The 13,218-nt window shown below is 34.5% G+C and overlaps 1 protein-coding gene across 20 annotated transcripts in view; it reads left to right on the top strand.

Moving 5' to 3' along the window:
* PARD3 (par-3 family cell polarity regulator) overlaps window positions 1–13,218 on the top strand; it is a 678,503-nt gene that overhangs the window by 506,515 nt on the left and 158,770 nt on the right. For 17 of the 20 annotated variants that reach the window (XM_045061110.1, XM_023256518.2, XM_023256515.2 and 14 more), the window contains one exon: window positions 912–1,022. The exons of the other annotated variants lie outside the window; for them this stretch is intronic. In XM_045061110.1, the coding sequence (XP_044917045.1) occupies window positions 912–1,022 (111 nt within the window). The remainder of the gene's footprint in view (window positions 1–911; window positions 1,023–13,218) is intronic. 20 annotated transcript variants of the gene reach the window in all.

Below are 13,218 nucleotides of genomic sequence, written 5' to 3'. Positions count from 1 at the left end.
TTTTTTGAAATATCTGGTGAGCAAATCACTAAGATGAGTATTATTTGAGGGTAGGTAGTACATGTATGAGCACGTGTTCAGACAACACGGTCTTTTATAGAGAAAAGGAACAGAACAGGACAAAGAATTGATAGCAAGTCTAGGCTTCTGAGATATGTTGGATGCCAGAGAGGGTATTTGTGTTTTCACAGAGCTGCCCAGCTCAGCGGCCATCTGTGAAAGTTTATGTGGACTGGTTTTCAATCATGTGTATGTTCCTCATGTTTGTTTTTGAGCAGATATAGATTCCACATTCACCAATTGCTTCTCATCAGATTTCAGAATAGTATTTGATGAGAATGCCTTAAAGCTTTCAATTTAATAAGCTCAAAGTGTTATAGCAGTGTAAATTATCCTTTGTACTTTAAACCTTGTGAACATGGCCTTGTTTGTCTGTTTTTAAACTATGATGAATGTTTCCAATAAACCTGACTATGAAAGTAAAGAATAGTTGTTTATGGAGAGATTATTAAATAGATGATTGTGGATTACCATTCTTTAGTCTTAAGAGAAACCCATTCTAATGCAGATTTTTGGCCTCTATCATTTGAAGTATTCAGCACTCAGTCCTATACATTTATTGTTTGTTCAATAAGGATGAACTATGAAGTTGTTTATTTGTGTTTTGCCAAAAGAAAAATGGGTATTGAGGCCATTTTCAAAAGGGTTGTCTCTGGAAAGTTCTGATTAAAAGTAATTCCAATAAATTGATTGAAAATATTAATATTGGGCAAAAATCATGATTTGCAGGTGACCTTTTGGCCCTTGTTTTGAGGAAGCTCACATTTCATTGAGTACATATGTCTTTGTCACAAAAGAATGAAAACTCATTTTGTATATATTGACAAGTTAGAATTTTTTGTTATCAACAGGTTTGGCAAACATCGAAAAGATGACAAGATTGAGAAAACGGGTAAAATAAAAATACAGGACTCCCTTACATCAGAAGAGGAGAGGATACGAATGAAGCAGGAGCAGGAGAGGTAGACTTCAGTCATTTGATTAACCCTCGTCAGATAGAGCTTTTTTTCTTTTCCACTCTTTTTTCTTTTATCTAATATGAAGAATTTGTACTCCAATGGTTTTTAGTGTTTCTGTGGAATAAATACAATGTAAAGAAAGATTCAAAGAAAAAATCATGTGTTTATTTGAGGCATTAAAGTGAGTTTAAATGGTTTTAATTAAGATCTTTGCCTAGGAGATAGTTTAGATAAATTAAATAACATTAATAGCATAATAACGTAATTAAACATTAAGACTGAACTTATAATCACTTTTAAAATCACAAAGAAATATTTACAATTCTGTTTCATTCATTTATGAGTTTATAGTATTTTATAATAATTTTTAAGACTATTTCTCTGGGAATAAAACTTTGAATTTTGATATCTCATTTAAAATATTTTGATTTATAACAACAATTGAAGAGACTGTTGCTTTTGGGCTATGTTGTTTTTCTCTCAAACGAGACATTTGTTTCTTTCTTTCTATTTTCCTATCATATTTTGTGAAATTTTCCACTTAAATTTGACTGTTATCTCTTGTTGAGACATTCCATAAGAACCCAAAAACCAGTAAAATGAATGAAAAGTTACCTTAACAGATATTGAAACCCATTTTGATAAGTGATTAGAATTTCTCTTGTTGTCATTCCCCGGGGATGAGAAAGCCACCTCACATTTTTGTCATTAGAGTTTGCAGACTCATAAGGAGCCCCCTCTGTATCATCACTTCACATTTTCAGAGGTGCCGCAGCAAGAGATAATATGCCTGTTGTACTCTGAATAATCTGGGGTACGAGGCAGTTTTTGGTGCCTGGCTCAAGGCTGAAAGACTAAATATTGTCCATAACTAAGATTAGAGTCCAGCACCTTCAATTCCAGATTCTTGCTAACAGTTCTAGAGTCAGGGTACTTTCAATCTCACACTTAATGAATGAAAGAACTAGAAAGAATAATCTATGATGGTTTTCTTTACAAGAGATTAATGTTTGGATATTTTTCCAGTCATCTTTCTCCTATATCTGAGGTTTGGGGCTAAGATAGTTACTCTGATTCTCTGTTTGTAGCTTTTCAGAACATTAAATATACAAGGGGGGAAAGTATGGACTTTTAATTTATGATGCAAGTCTAGGTTCTTTCTTCTGGTACTTCTCCAGTTTTGTTTTAAACCCTTCCATTTTCTTAATTTCTAGGACTCTTTGATCCTTTTCAATTTTGGGATCCCCAAACTTATTAATAGGCTCACTGTTGTCAGGCCAAGGCACACAATATTCCTTAGTGTATATAATATGGTGCTCAACTGCTCAGTACTATAAACTTCTATCCTAAAAGTCTTTCTTGTCACTAAAGGAAGAGAGCGTATACCAACTAAATGTATGTACTCAGATTTATCCACAGGCAAATATGTGATTTGTGGGAGAACAATCTGAGCAATAGAAACATTATACCTCTCTTCTATTTTGATGCCAACTATAGGGGATAGCTTCATGTATCCTGTACCATTGTTCTTATTTGAAATATTCTTTTTTCCGGTTTAAGATGGTTACTGTGTTTCAATGCAGAATTCTATCACCATTTTCCAAGATACTTGTTATTATGCATAGTCAAATTTTTACAGCCAAACAATGATTTTTACATAATGGTTTCACTTGTATTATTAATTTGCCTAAGGCACAGTTCACTTTCAGTTTTGCTTTTAATCTCCATCTCTGTACCTCTAATGATGCAATACTTCTGGGAACTAGGTTGGTCATAATGAATTTACAATGTGCAGGAGGCCTAGAATAAAAATCTTTTAGGGTCAAGGAACCAGTGAATGGTCCATTAAAAAAAATCAATTAGCTTCATAATTTAAGGAAACTATTATACTCTGACTTTGTATTTCAGGAACAGTTTTTATAAGTATGTTTTATTTAAACTCATGGATCTTGTAATAGAGCAAGTGAATGCATGAGACTTAGTGAATTACATAAGTGGGGCTCGTTTAGTGTTTGGTATTTGGATAAGGCAAACCTTTTGTATGTCCTTTCTGTTCTGACCAGTGGCACTGGCAGTGCTTTGTTGGAGAATGCAAATTGCAACTTCTTTGGGAAGAATTTGAGTGGAGGAATAGATAAAAATAAATAAACCGCTGCTTATATTCTCATCATAGCCTTTACTCATTGTGGATTAGTAGTGAAGCATCTCTTTTAACATTATTTACCACTGTAGCTATTTGAATTCCCAAAATTATTTTGGGTGATTTCATATGAAAATAGAAAACCAGGGGCGCCTCAGTTGGATAAGTATGTGACTTCTGCTCAGGTCATGATGTCACGGTTTGGGAGTTCAAGCCCCGCATCAGGCTCTGTGCTGACAGCTCAGAGCCTGGATCCTGTTTCAGATTCTGCGTCTCGTTCTCTCTCTGCCCCTCCCCCACTTGTGCACTAGTTCACTCTCTCTCTCAAAAATAAATAAATGTAAAAAAAATTTTTTTTTAAATAGAAAACCTGACATCCTTTAGTTATTAGTTATGACATGTCCCAATCCAAAAAATAGTTTTTTGACCATACACATCCACGAAGCCTGCATATGACTCAAGATATAAATATGGAACAATTGAAAAGACAATGAATGTCATTTCAAATGTGTTCTCCTACCAGGTTAAGATCTATTTAGATAGTTAAAGTAAATTAGATTCTTCTGAGCATGGGTCTGAGATTACATTTGATTTCATTTTTGCTAACTTCCTCCCCTTTCCTTTCTACCTGCTATCATCCTTGGGAGATGGAGTCTTGAATAAATGCTGTTCACATAGGAAGAGCCCAGCATAGATCTGTCCTCTGTCTCTACTAGCCCTGCCCTGCCAAGCAACTTGAGACTGCATGTGTAGGCTCTCTTCCTGAGAAGCAGGGAGTCTGGGGATAATGCCAAGGGTAAAATTAGCTGGTCCCATGATGTGCTATTTTGACTTCTGACTCCAAGCTCTAAACCTAGTTGCTTGCCTTTCAGAGATGCTGTTGGCCACATTTCGGCTAACTGGGGAAATGAAGCAGAGTGATTGGTATTTGGAGCCGAGGTGTGAATTCAGTGCTTGCTGCCTCTTATTGGGTTGTCTTTCAGGTGTGCCTAGGGACAAAGCCCCCGTTGGCTCATTTCCACCACAGAAAGATTGGGCTTCAAACTCCTAATAGAATATATTTAATTAAATGATCTGTGTAACTTCAGGCTCACTTAGCTTCCATTATGGTGACCAAGTGTCCGAAGTAATGTTTGGCTTTCTATTGTATTTTTGCTCCAGTGGTACCTCCCCTTAGGCTTTAAAGGTTGATATTGAACAGTGTAGTGTGGGAGTTTCCCAAACAATGTTTAGCAGTAGAAAAAAGGTTCCACAATGCAAATCTCTTTGAGAAACACTTGGTTAAGCCAATTGATGCATATTTCTTTACTCCATTATATCTCAAAACTCTAATTATGTTAATGTACCTTGTGAGTTACCAAGATATGAATAGAGATTCATCATTTCCTAACTCATTTATTCACAGAACATCCCCCTTCACTTTTTGTTTTCTGTGGAACACTAACATCTCAGAATTCAGTCACTTGGGAAATACTGGCAAAGACCATTGGCTCCTGGGTCAGCCATATCCAGCTCATTCATCTAACTGACTGTGGAACTCAAGGTTGATTGTTTCCCAGAATCATGAGCAAATGTAGAACCACTGTTGGTGATCTGTCTATATTTCATGGCTTCTGTTTTGTCTACTTACGCATCTTATTTCTGTTCTGTCTTTCATTTTCCATTGTTTTCTTCCCCTCATGTTTTTACCTGTTTAAAACATGTACCTTTTTAAGGTCTAAATCTAATGTATTCTAATTCTAAATCTATTCACAATTTGAAAGAAAAAACATAAATTTAAGCCCGGAAAATAAAAATTTATCTGTAATAACATCACTGTTAACATACTAGACTATGCCTTTCCAATTTATTTTCTATAAAATATGTATTTCCACACATGCATACTTTCAAAAAGCTAAATCTATTTTCATTTTGATTTATTTTGCATTTTTGTACATTCTTAGAAAACCATGTTAAATTTTTTTCTGGAACAAGGTCAAGTCTGTATGAACAGATGGATGGATGGGAAGGAAGGACAGAAAGAAGGAAAAAGGTCTGAAAGATGAAATCTCTGTACTATCTGGCCAGATTCCTCAACTCTGAAATATTTGCTTCATATGTTATTCATTCTATTATATATATGATGCTAACTGGCTTGCATTTTGTATTACTCAGCCAGGGATACCTGTTCTGATATTCTTATCTGTATCTATGTAGTAAGTTGTTCTTGGAAGTATTTTAAAGGGGACTGAATGATTCTAGTGGAGACATGAAAAAGTTAAGTGAATTTCTTATGAAATTCTCCCAGTATGTGAAGGATATTTATAAATCTGCTAAGGAAATGTATGGCTAGAAATGTTCCATTATTCAAGGAGATAATCCTTCTTAAAAGCTCGTGTTTCCAGTACTGGGGCCATTAAAGTGTATGTGCTGCACGTGCTATACCCAGTTCTCGGTGCATCATTTTGCAACTTTGTGTGGCATTTCTGCATATGGTTCCCATTCACTGGCATTTCTTTTTTCGGTTTTACCAGTTGTTTCCAATATCTGCTTTGTGTAATTACTTGAAATTTTGATAGAAACTTTTTTTGTGGTGTTTCTTAGTTGGTAAGATCCTTTTCAAAAGATGCAGAAGTTAACATTTAAGCTAACATTTAAAAATATTATAATGTAGTAGTAAAGTGTGTTTAAAGTGCATGGATGAAAAGTTTGTGAAATTACAGGAGAAACAATCAATAAAGCAGTAATAGGTATATTCCCTGTGTATCTGAAAGAGAAGAGAAATTTTTACTCATTTTGGCTTCAAACTTAGTATTCAGGCTCCCTGAATTCTGACCTTAGAACCCAGGTAACCTGGATAATCTTTGCATTTAGATCACATATTGTCATACGAACAAAGCTTAACTTTTAAAAAGTAACCTCTTAGAAAATCTACATTTTTCTATTCTGTAGCAGAATTTTCCATATTTTCTCTGACCTCTTCAGTCCTTCAGAAAAATCACCTCTAATCACTGAAATTAGTTTCATCAGACATTTTTTAGAAAAATTTATTGTTGCAGGTGAACAAAAATTTTAAAGTCTATTAACTATGTGGAAGTTCACTAGTTAGACCAATATTGAGCATGTGTATGTGTGTGTGTGCGTGCATGTGTGTGTTTGGAATGGATTTTGTTGAGAGAACATAACTGGAGTAGGAAAAGGCAGTTTTGTATTTGATGAGAACCGTCTTAGATGTATTTGGCATTGCAGCATCTGTTTGAGTTGGAAATAACTGTAGGTGCTTCGTTACTCATAAAGTCAGAACATAATGTGAGTGGATGCATATCTGTAAGGCTGTGTGTGTTTTGGTTTGTGAAAAATTATTCTAGTGTTTCATTAGTCAGCATAAAGGAGAAGTTTTTGTCGTTTCACAATATGTTACACATACCATATGATGGTCTAAATTTTGTATTATGTTGTTCTTCCTTCTCTCAGGGATCCCTTACCTTTGTTAAGAGGGAGAAAAGATTTAAGTCTGTTAACATTACAAAATTGATATACGGCAATACAACCAATGCGAAAATAGCTAACTGCAGAGCTTTGGGAAGGTAATAGGTTGACAGGCTAGAGTTAATAATGAACACTCTCCAGAGATGGTAATTTGGAGTCTAGATCTAGTTCTTAAGAACTTAGGTATTTAGCAAAGTGGAGAAATTCTACACCCATATGTAGGCACAGGGGCTCATAGGAAGGAGGTGTTCTTCTAACTCCTTAGATTCTGTGGTTTTGTGTTAGTCATTTGTGGTATCTCTATGAATGCTTTTTTTTTTTTACCTCTTTTTCAACTTTTAGCCATATGTATATACATATATATGTGTGTGTATGTATATATGTATATATTCAAATATATACATATATGTATATATTCAAATATGCACTTATATTCATATATACATATATATGTTTATTTTAGAGAGAGAGCATGAGCAGGGGAGAGGGGCAGAGGGAGAGAGAGAGAGAATCTAAAGCAGGCTCTGCTGTCAGCACAAAGCTGGATGTGGCGCTCAATCCCATGACTGTGAGCCAAAACCAAGAGTTGGATGCTCAACCAACTGAGTCACCCAGGCGAACCACCATTTAATATTTTAAAACTGATATCGTTTCACTTTTAGTATTAAGGGATGAAGCTTAACTTGTTCCCACCTATTGTACGATTCCACTGTGGATTTGTACAACTTGCCATTTTCCCTTGAACAGGAAATGTACCTTCAAAACAGTTGGTCCTAGTCATGAATTTTTTTTTTCAGGACCCGTTTAGAATATGGAAGTCTTTTCGTCTCAATTATCTTTTACATCAATATTACCAAGAGATAAAATCCCACTTAAAATGATGACTGTTTTCAAAGTAAGAAATATAGTGGAATATTGTCCCTCTCTTCGGAGTTTGGCATTGATGCCAAATTGGAAGCTTCTGTATTGGGAGGAGCCAGTTGTGGGATTTATGTAGCAGGGTTGCCTGATGGATTGAGGAATTGAGCCACAGTATTTCTGAAGTCTTCCATCTGATGAGGTGTTTTAAGGGGCAAAAACAGCATTCATTCAGTTGACCACAAGCTACTATTAAACTGAACCATTCCTTCCAGTTATATTGTAGTTTAAATTTCATTCTGCCATGCATTTAGGTTTTATTTGATGAATGTCTGTAATACTGATTTTCAGAGAGAGGAAATACTGTGAGGAAAAGATCTTTGTTCCCAGAATGAGGCTTCTGGATGGCAGGCCAATAAGTTGGGGATAAAATGTTTCCCAAAAGAGTTGATTGCAAGGTTTTAAACATTGTTTTGAAGATACTTAACAACTATCTGATATGTAGCAATGCAACATTCATTTTAATGTTTTTTGGGAAACTAATATTAGTATATTTTATCTTCTGTAGACATTTACAGCATTTTTATTAACATTATTAAAGGTCAATTTCTATTTCTTGGAGTGTTCTAAAAAATGCACCATGGTTGTTCCATGTATCGAAGTTTTGTTACATTGGAGGTGACGTATTTAGGATTTAAGTAGACCACTGATTTCCATCCTGAGGAGTTGGTGACTCGGTAGTGATTCTCATGCCTGTACCTTTTCTGTATATATGAAGGCCATACTTAATAGTCATAAAACAGTTATTTTCATCTTACTCTACTGCAATTAGTGCTAAAAGCCATTTATTGTAAAAGCAAAAAATCCTAATGAATGGAAATGTTACAAGAACAGAAGTCTTGTGTGTCTTCATCATGCATCATCCATTTTAATTAGAGAAAAAGGTGGTGAACACTGTGACAAGAGTCTAGAATTAAAATCATTAATTGATGTCAAGCTGAAGAGAGACTGTTAGCATGAATTTAGTGACAGCAGGAAAGAAATTAACCTTATTACTTTATTTAGTATATTACATTATTTTGTGTATTGTTTTCTACACAGGTTCAAGGCAATTTCATTATCATAGTGGAAGATACTTTTCTTTTTTTTTTTTTTTACCAAAAGGGTGAGAATATTTATGTTCGAACATAACAGACTGATATGATAAATTCTTCACTTGTTAAAAGTCTTACAAAGTTTTAAAAGTTTTGTTTTTGTTTATATTTCAAGAGCAGGAAAATAGTGCACGATGATGTTGCCCATCAACATCAGTCATTACGGCTGTCTGCTCTCAGAATAGTTCTCTTGTATAACTATGAAGGACTATCTGAAACACTTACAGCAATAGACATTTATTTCTTTGGCTAAGTTTTGGGCTAATCAGTTACTTCTGTCATTGCTGAAGTTTGGCCCAAGATAAATAGGAGGGACAATGCTAAACAACAACCTGACTGTTCAGAAAAACGAATGGCTCTCACATCTTAGAGATAATTTGTGACCTGAGGGTCATGATAAAAGAATAGAAGAGGTGTCCTTTCATAGCACTGACCATCTGGAACTATTAAAGGCTGAACTGCAGTATAATTACTGTCTTTTTTTTTTTTAAGTTTCCTTAAGAAACTATATTATTTTCATTAAGATGCCAAAGATATTTCCTCCCCTGATCCAAATATTTCTTTTCTAATATAAATCTGTCCAGAAACAATGAAAATATATCATATGTAAATATAACATGGTTGCGTTCCAAAGTCCCATTTCTCACTTTACAATAAACAAGACATTCAAGTATAAGAGTATATAATAAAGAAAATCATTTGTTAATTTGACTATGAATTGTCACTACAATTCACAAACCATAGTGTGTTCCTGGTTTTCAAAATCTACTTTTCAGTGACATTTGCACAGCAGCAGGCTTCGTTAGCAATGATTCCTAGAATGAACTTGAAAATGCACGTTAGTCCAAGCTGGTAACCAGATTCTTTAGCCTGCTGCGGCACTAGCCCCACTTCCTGAGCCACAGGTATGCTGCAGTTTCATTCTGAGGTTTCCGTCACAAGTGTGAGCCGCCAGGGAAGAAAGGAGGGATGCAAACAGCTTTTGTGGCTTGGGGATAAATTCATTGGTGATGACAAGATAAACAATAAAAATATTAAGTTCATATGTTATTGGAGCTTAGACAAAAATTAATGCCTTTAGACGGTGCTATAGATGTGACTGTGTTTATTGGATTCAATGATTAGTGGCAACTAGTAATAATGTACAAATTTGGGTAAAAGAAAGCAAATGGGACTGGGCTTTATGAATAGTACCGCATGCTACTGTTGAGCACTTCTTCTGAGCAATTGACTTGATAGAAATTGAGTCCCAAAATGAAGATTAGTTTCTGTGTAATTTGGAACAAAAGAGCATTCAATTCCAGGGCCCATCAATAATATATTGAAACAATTGTGCAAGAAGTTTGGGGAGATTATTTAGGTTTTGTGCTTCCCTTGAGAAGAGAATGTTCACATTCTCTTTTTCTGGTGGCTTCTTCTCTTAACAGGGCTGCATTTTCTAACATAAGTAAGCTGGATTTTCTTCACTTTCAGTGGACTGAAGTTCAGCTACCATAGGGTCCACTCATTTATAAACCAATCCATTACTGTCTTTGATTTTAGGGGGTTCTCCCAAAATTTGGAGAGTTTGGCTTTATATCTATGGTAGTCCTACAAATTTCTACAGGTTCCCAAACTTCAAGACTTATGTGAATGCCCAGTCACCCTGGATATTATCTGTAGTTAGGTGATTGTCTGATGGTATCACATATAGTAGTAAAGTGGATTGTCAGATAAGTGACCATAAATGAGCTTCAAATAATATCCCATTGAGTTGAAGAAAGAAGTAATTTCTCTCTTCTGTAGTTTTTCCTGCCTTAATACAGAGTCAAAAAGACAGTATGATGCAAAGAATAAAATTATCTCTGAACTTATATGAACTTTTCATCATGAATATCTAATATTTAGTAGTAATCAGCCTTTATAATAACATCCTTGACTGTTATAATCACTCCTAAATGAATAAGTAGACTAGACTATAATAAGAATTCTAGTATAAATTTAGCTAAATTTGACATTAGAATTTGACTTACTATTTCTCTTATGGGTATTATGTCTGTGGGACTTTTATTTATTAGAATCTAGGACCCTTCCTGATTAAAAAAAAATTAACTTTTCAGTAGTCTCTTATAAATTAAGTTATTGGTTTTCACCTCATGAAATAAGGTCCTTCTAGGGAGGTTTTGGGAAAATGTGAAGCGTTTTTGCTTGCCTCCATGTCTGAGGACACTGCTTGATGACATGCAGCGATAAGCAGTTGTGCAAGAAGTTGTGCACAATAACAAATTATCCTTTCTCAAATATCACTGGACCCCTGTTGAGGAGCACTAAGCTAGGTGAATTTAAGTACTTCCATTTCATAGCCAGGAAATAAAAGAAATTAGAAAAAAATGACCTAGCAGTTCCAAAATTCAGATAAACAAGACTGGCATAATGGTGATAGCCTTGATGTAAGAAGAAAACAAGGGAGAAAAATGCAAATTTTGCTTGCAATGCTGTGTGACAACTTTCTGGGTTTTTAAAAACTTTTTATTTTGGATTAATTTTTGATTGACAGGAAGTTGCAAAGACGGTACAAAGAAGTCTTGTGTAGCCTTTATCCAGTTTCCCTAAACTGTTACATCATACATGCCTATAGTACAATATCTAAACCAGGAAACTGGCATTGGTGCCATGTGTATACATAGTTCTGTGTCATGTAATCACATGTGTGGTTCATGTAACCACCAATGCAATTAAGAAACAACTATTCCATTGCAAAGATCTTCCTCGTACTAATACTTTATGGTCACACCCACCCCCCTGCTCTCACCATTGCTAAACCCCACCATGATCACCATCACCCCATTGTGTTCTGTTCACCATGTCTATAATTTTGTCATTTGGAGAATGCTATATAAATGAATTCTTATAACATGTGACCTTTGAGATTGACTTTTTTTGCCCATATAGTTTAATAATGCCCCTGAGATTGATTCCAGTTGCTGTGTATATTAATAGTCTGTTCATTTGTATTGCTGTGTGGTACTCTTTGATAAGGATATACTTTGGTTCACTTGACCATTCACTTATTGTTGCATATTTTGGTTATTTCCTGTTTTCGAATATAAGAAACAAAGTGTCTATGAACAATTGTGTACAGGTCTTTGCATGGACTTAAGTTTCTATTTCTTTGGGATAAATGCCCAGAAGTGCAATTGCTGAATGGAATGGTAAGTGTATGTCTAGTTGTGTGAGAAACTGCGAGACTGTTTTCCAGCTGATGGTACCATTTTACATTTCCACCAGTAATGTATGTTAGATGCAGTTTCCTTGCATCCTTGCTAGCATTTGATATTCTCACTTTTTTAGCTGATCTGATAGGTGTGTAGTGGTAGCTCATTTTGGTCTTAATTTGCATTTCCCTAATGGCTGCTTTTGTTGAACATTTTTATCTGCTTATTTGTTACCAGCATATACTTTTCAGAGAAATAAATTACTTCTTGTCTTTTGCTCTTCTAATTGGATTGTTGTTCTCATTGTTGAGTGTTAGGTATTCCCTATATATTCTGGACATGACTTCTTTGTCAAATATGTGGTTTACAAATATTTTCTCTTGGTCTGTACTTGTCTTTTCATTGTCCTATTAGAGCCTTTCAGAGAGGAAATGCTTTTAGTTTTGGTGACGTTGAATTTATTTGTCTTTTCTTTTATGGATGATGCTTTTGGTATTTCTACGAATTATCTGCAAGTGTTAGGTCCTAACGATTTTCTTCTAAAGTATTATAGTATTACATTTTTACATTTAAATTTGTAATCCATTTTGGGTTATTTTGTATAACATACGATGTTTAAATTCAGGGTGCTTTGTTTTTTGTTTTGTTTTGTTTTTGTTTTTGCATAGGAATATTTAATTGTTCCAGCACTATTTATTGAAAAGAATGCTTTATTCTATTGAATTGACTTTGCACAATTAAAAGAAATCAGTTGGTCATACTTGGCTATTTCTGGATTCTTTATTCTGTTCCTCTGATCTGTGTATCTGTCCCTCCACAGATACCACACAGTCTTGATTACCATGGCTATATTCCATCTCAAAATCAGGAAGTGTGATTTTTCCCAGTTTATTATTCTTTTTTTTTTTAACAATTGTTTAGCTACTCTATCCTTTTTCTTTCTATATAAATTTGAAAATAATCTTGTCTATATCTGCAAGAATCTTCCTGGGGTTTTTATAGGAATTATATTAAGCCTGGATTTCAACTTGGAGAGAATTGACTTCTTTACTATGTTGAGTCTTTGATTCATGATCACAGTAAATCTCTCCATGTTTTAGATTTTCTTTGATTTTTTTCATCAACATTGTAGTTTTCAGCATACAAGTTGTATGCATGTTTTGTTAGATTTATCTATATATGTTTATACATATCTATAAACCAACCTTTAGTTTATCTGTGTATCTGTATATTTATGTATATATTCCATTTTTTAGTGCTTGTAAATGACATCATATTCTTAATTTCAGCATCCATGTTCATTGACAGCATATAGAAATACAATGGATTTTTGTGTATTAATGATGTATCTTGTTACTTTGCTGAACTCGATCTTTAGTTCTAGG

The sequence above is a fragment of the Felis catus genome, chromosome B4 (genome assembly GCF_018350175.1).
Source record: "Felis catus isolate Fca126 chromosome B4, F.catus_Fca126_mat1.0, whole genome shotgun sequence".
In the NCBI taxonomy this organism is placed as follows: Eukaryota; Metazoa; Chordata; class Mammalia; order Carnivora; family Felidae; genus Felis; species Felis catus.
The sequence above is the reverse complement of the archived record's forward strand: the minus strand, read 5'-3'. Positions and strand labels throughout refer to the sequence as shown.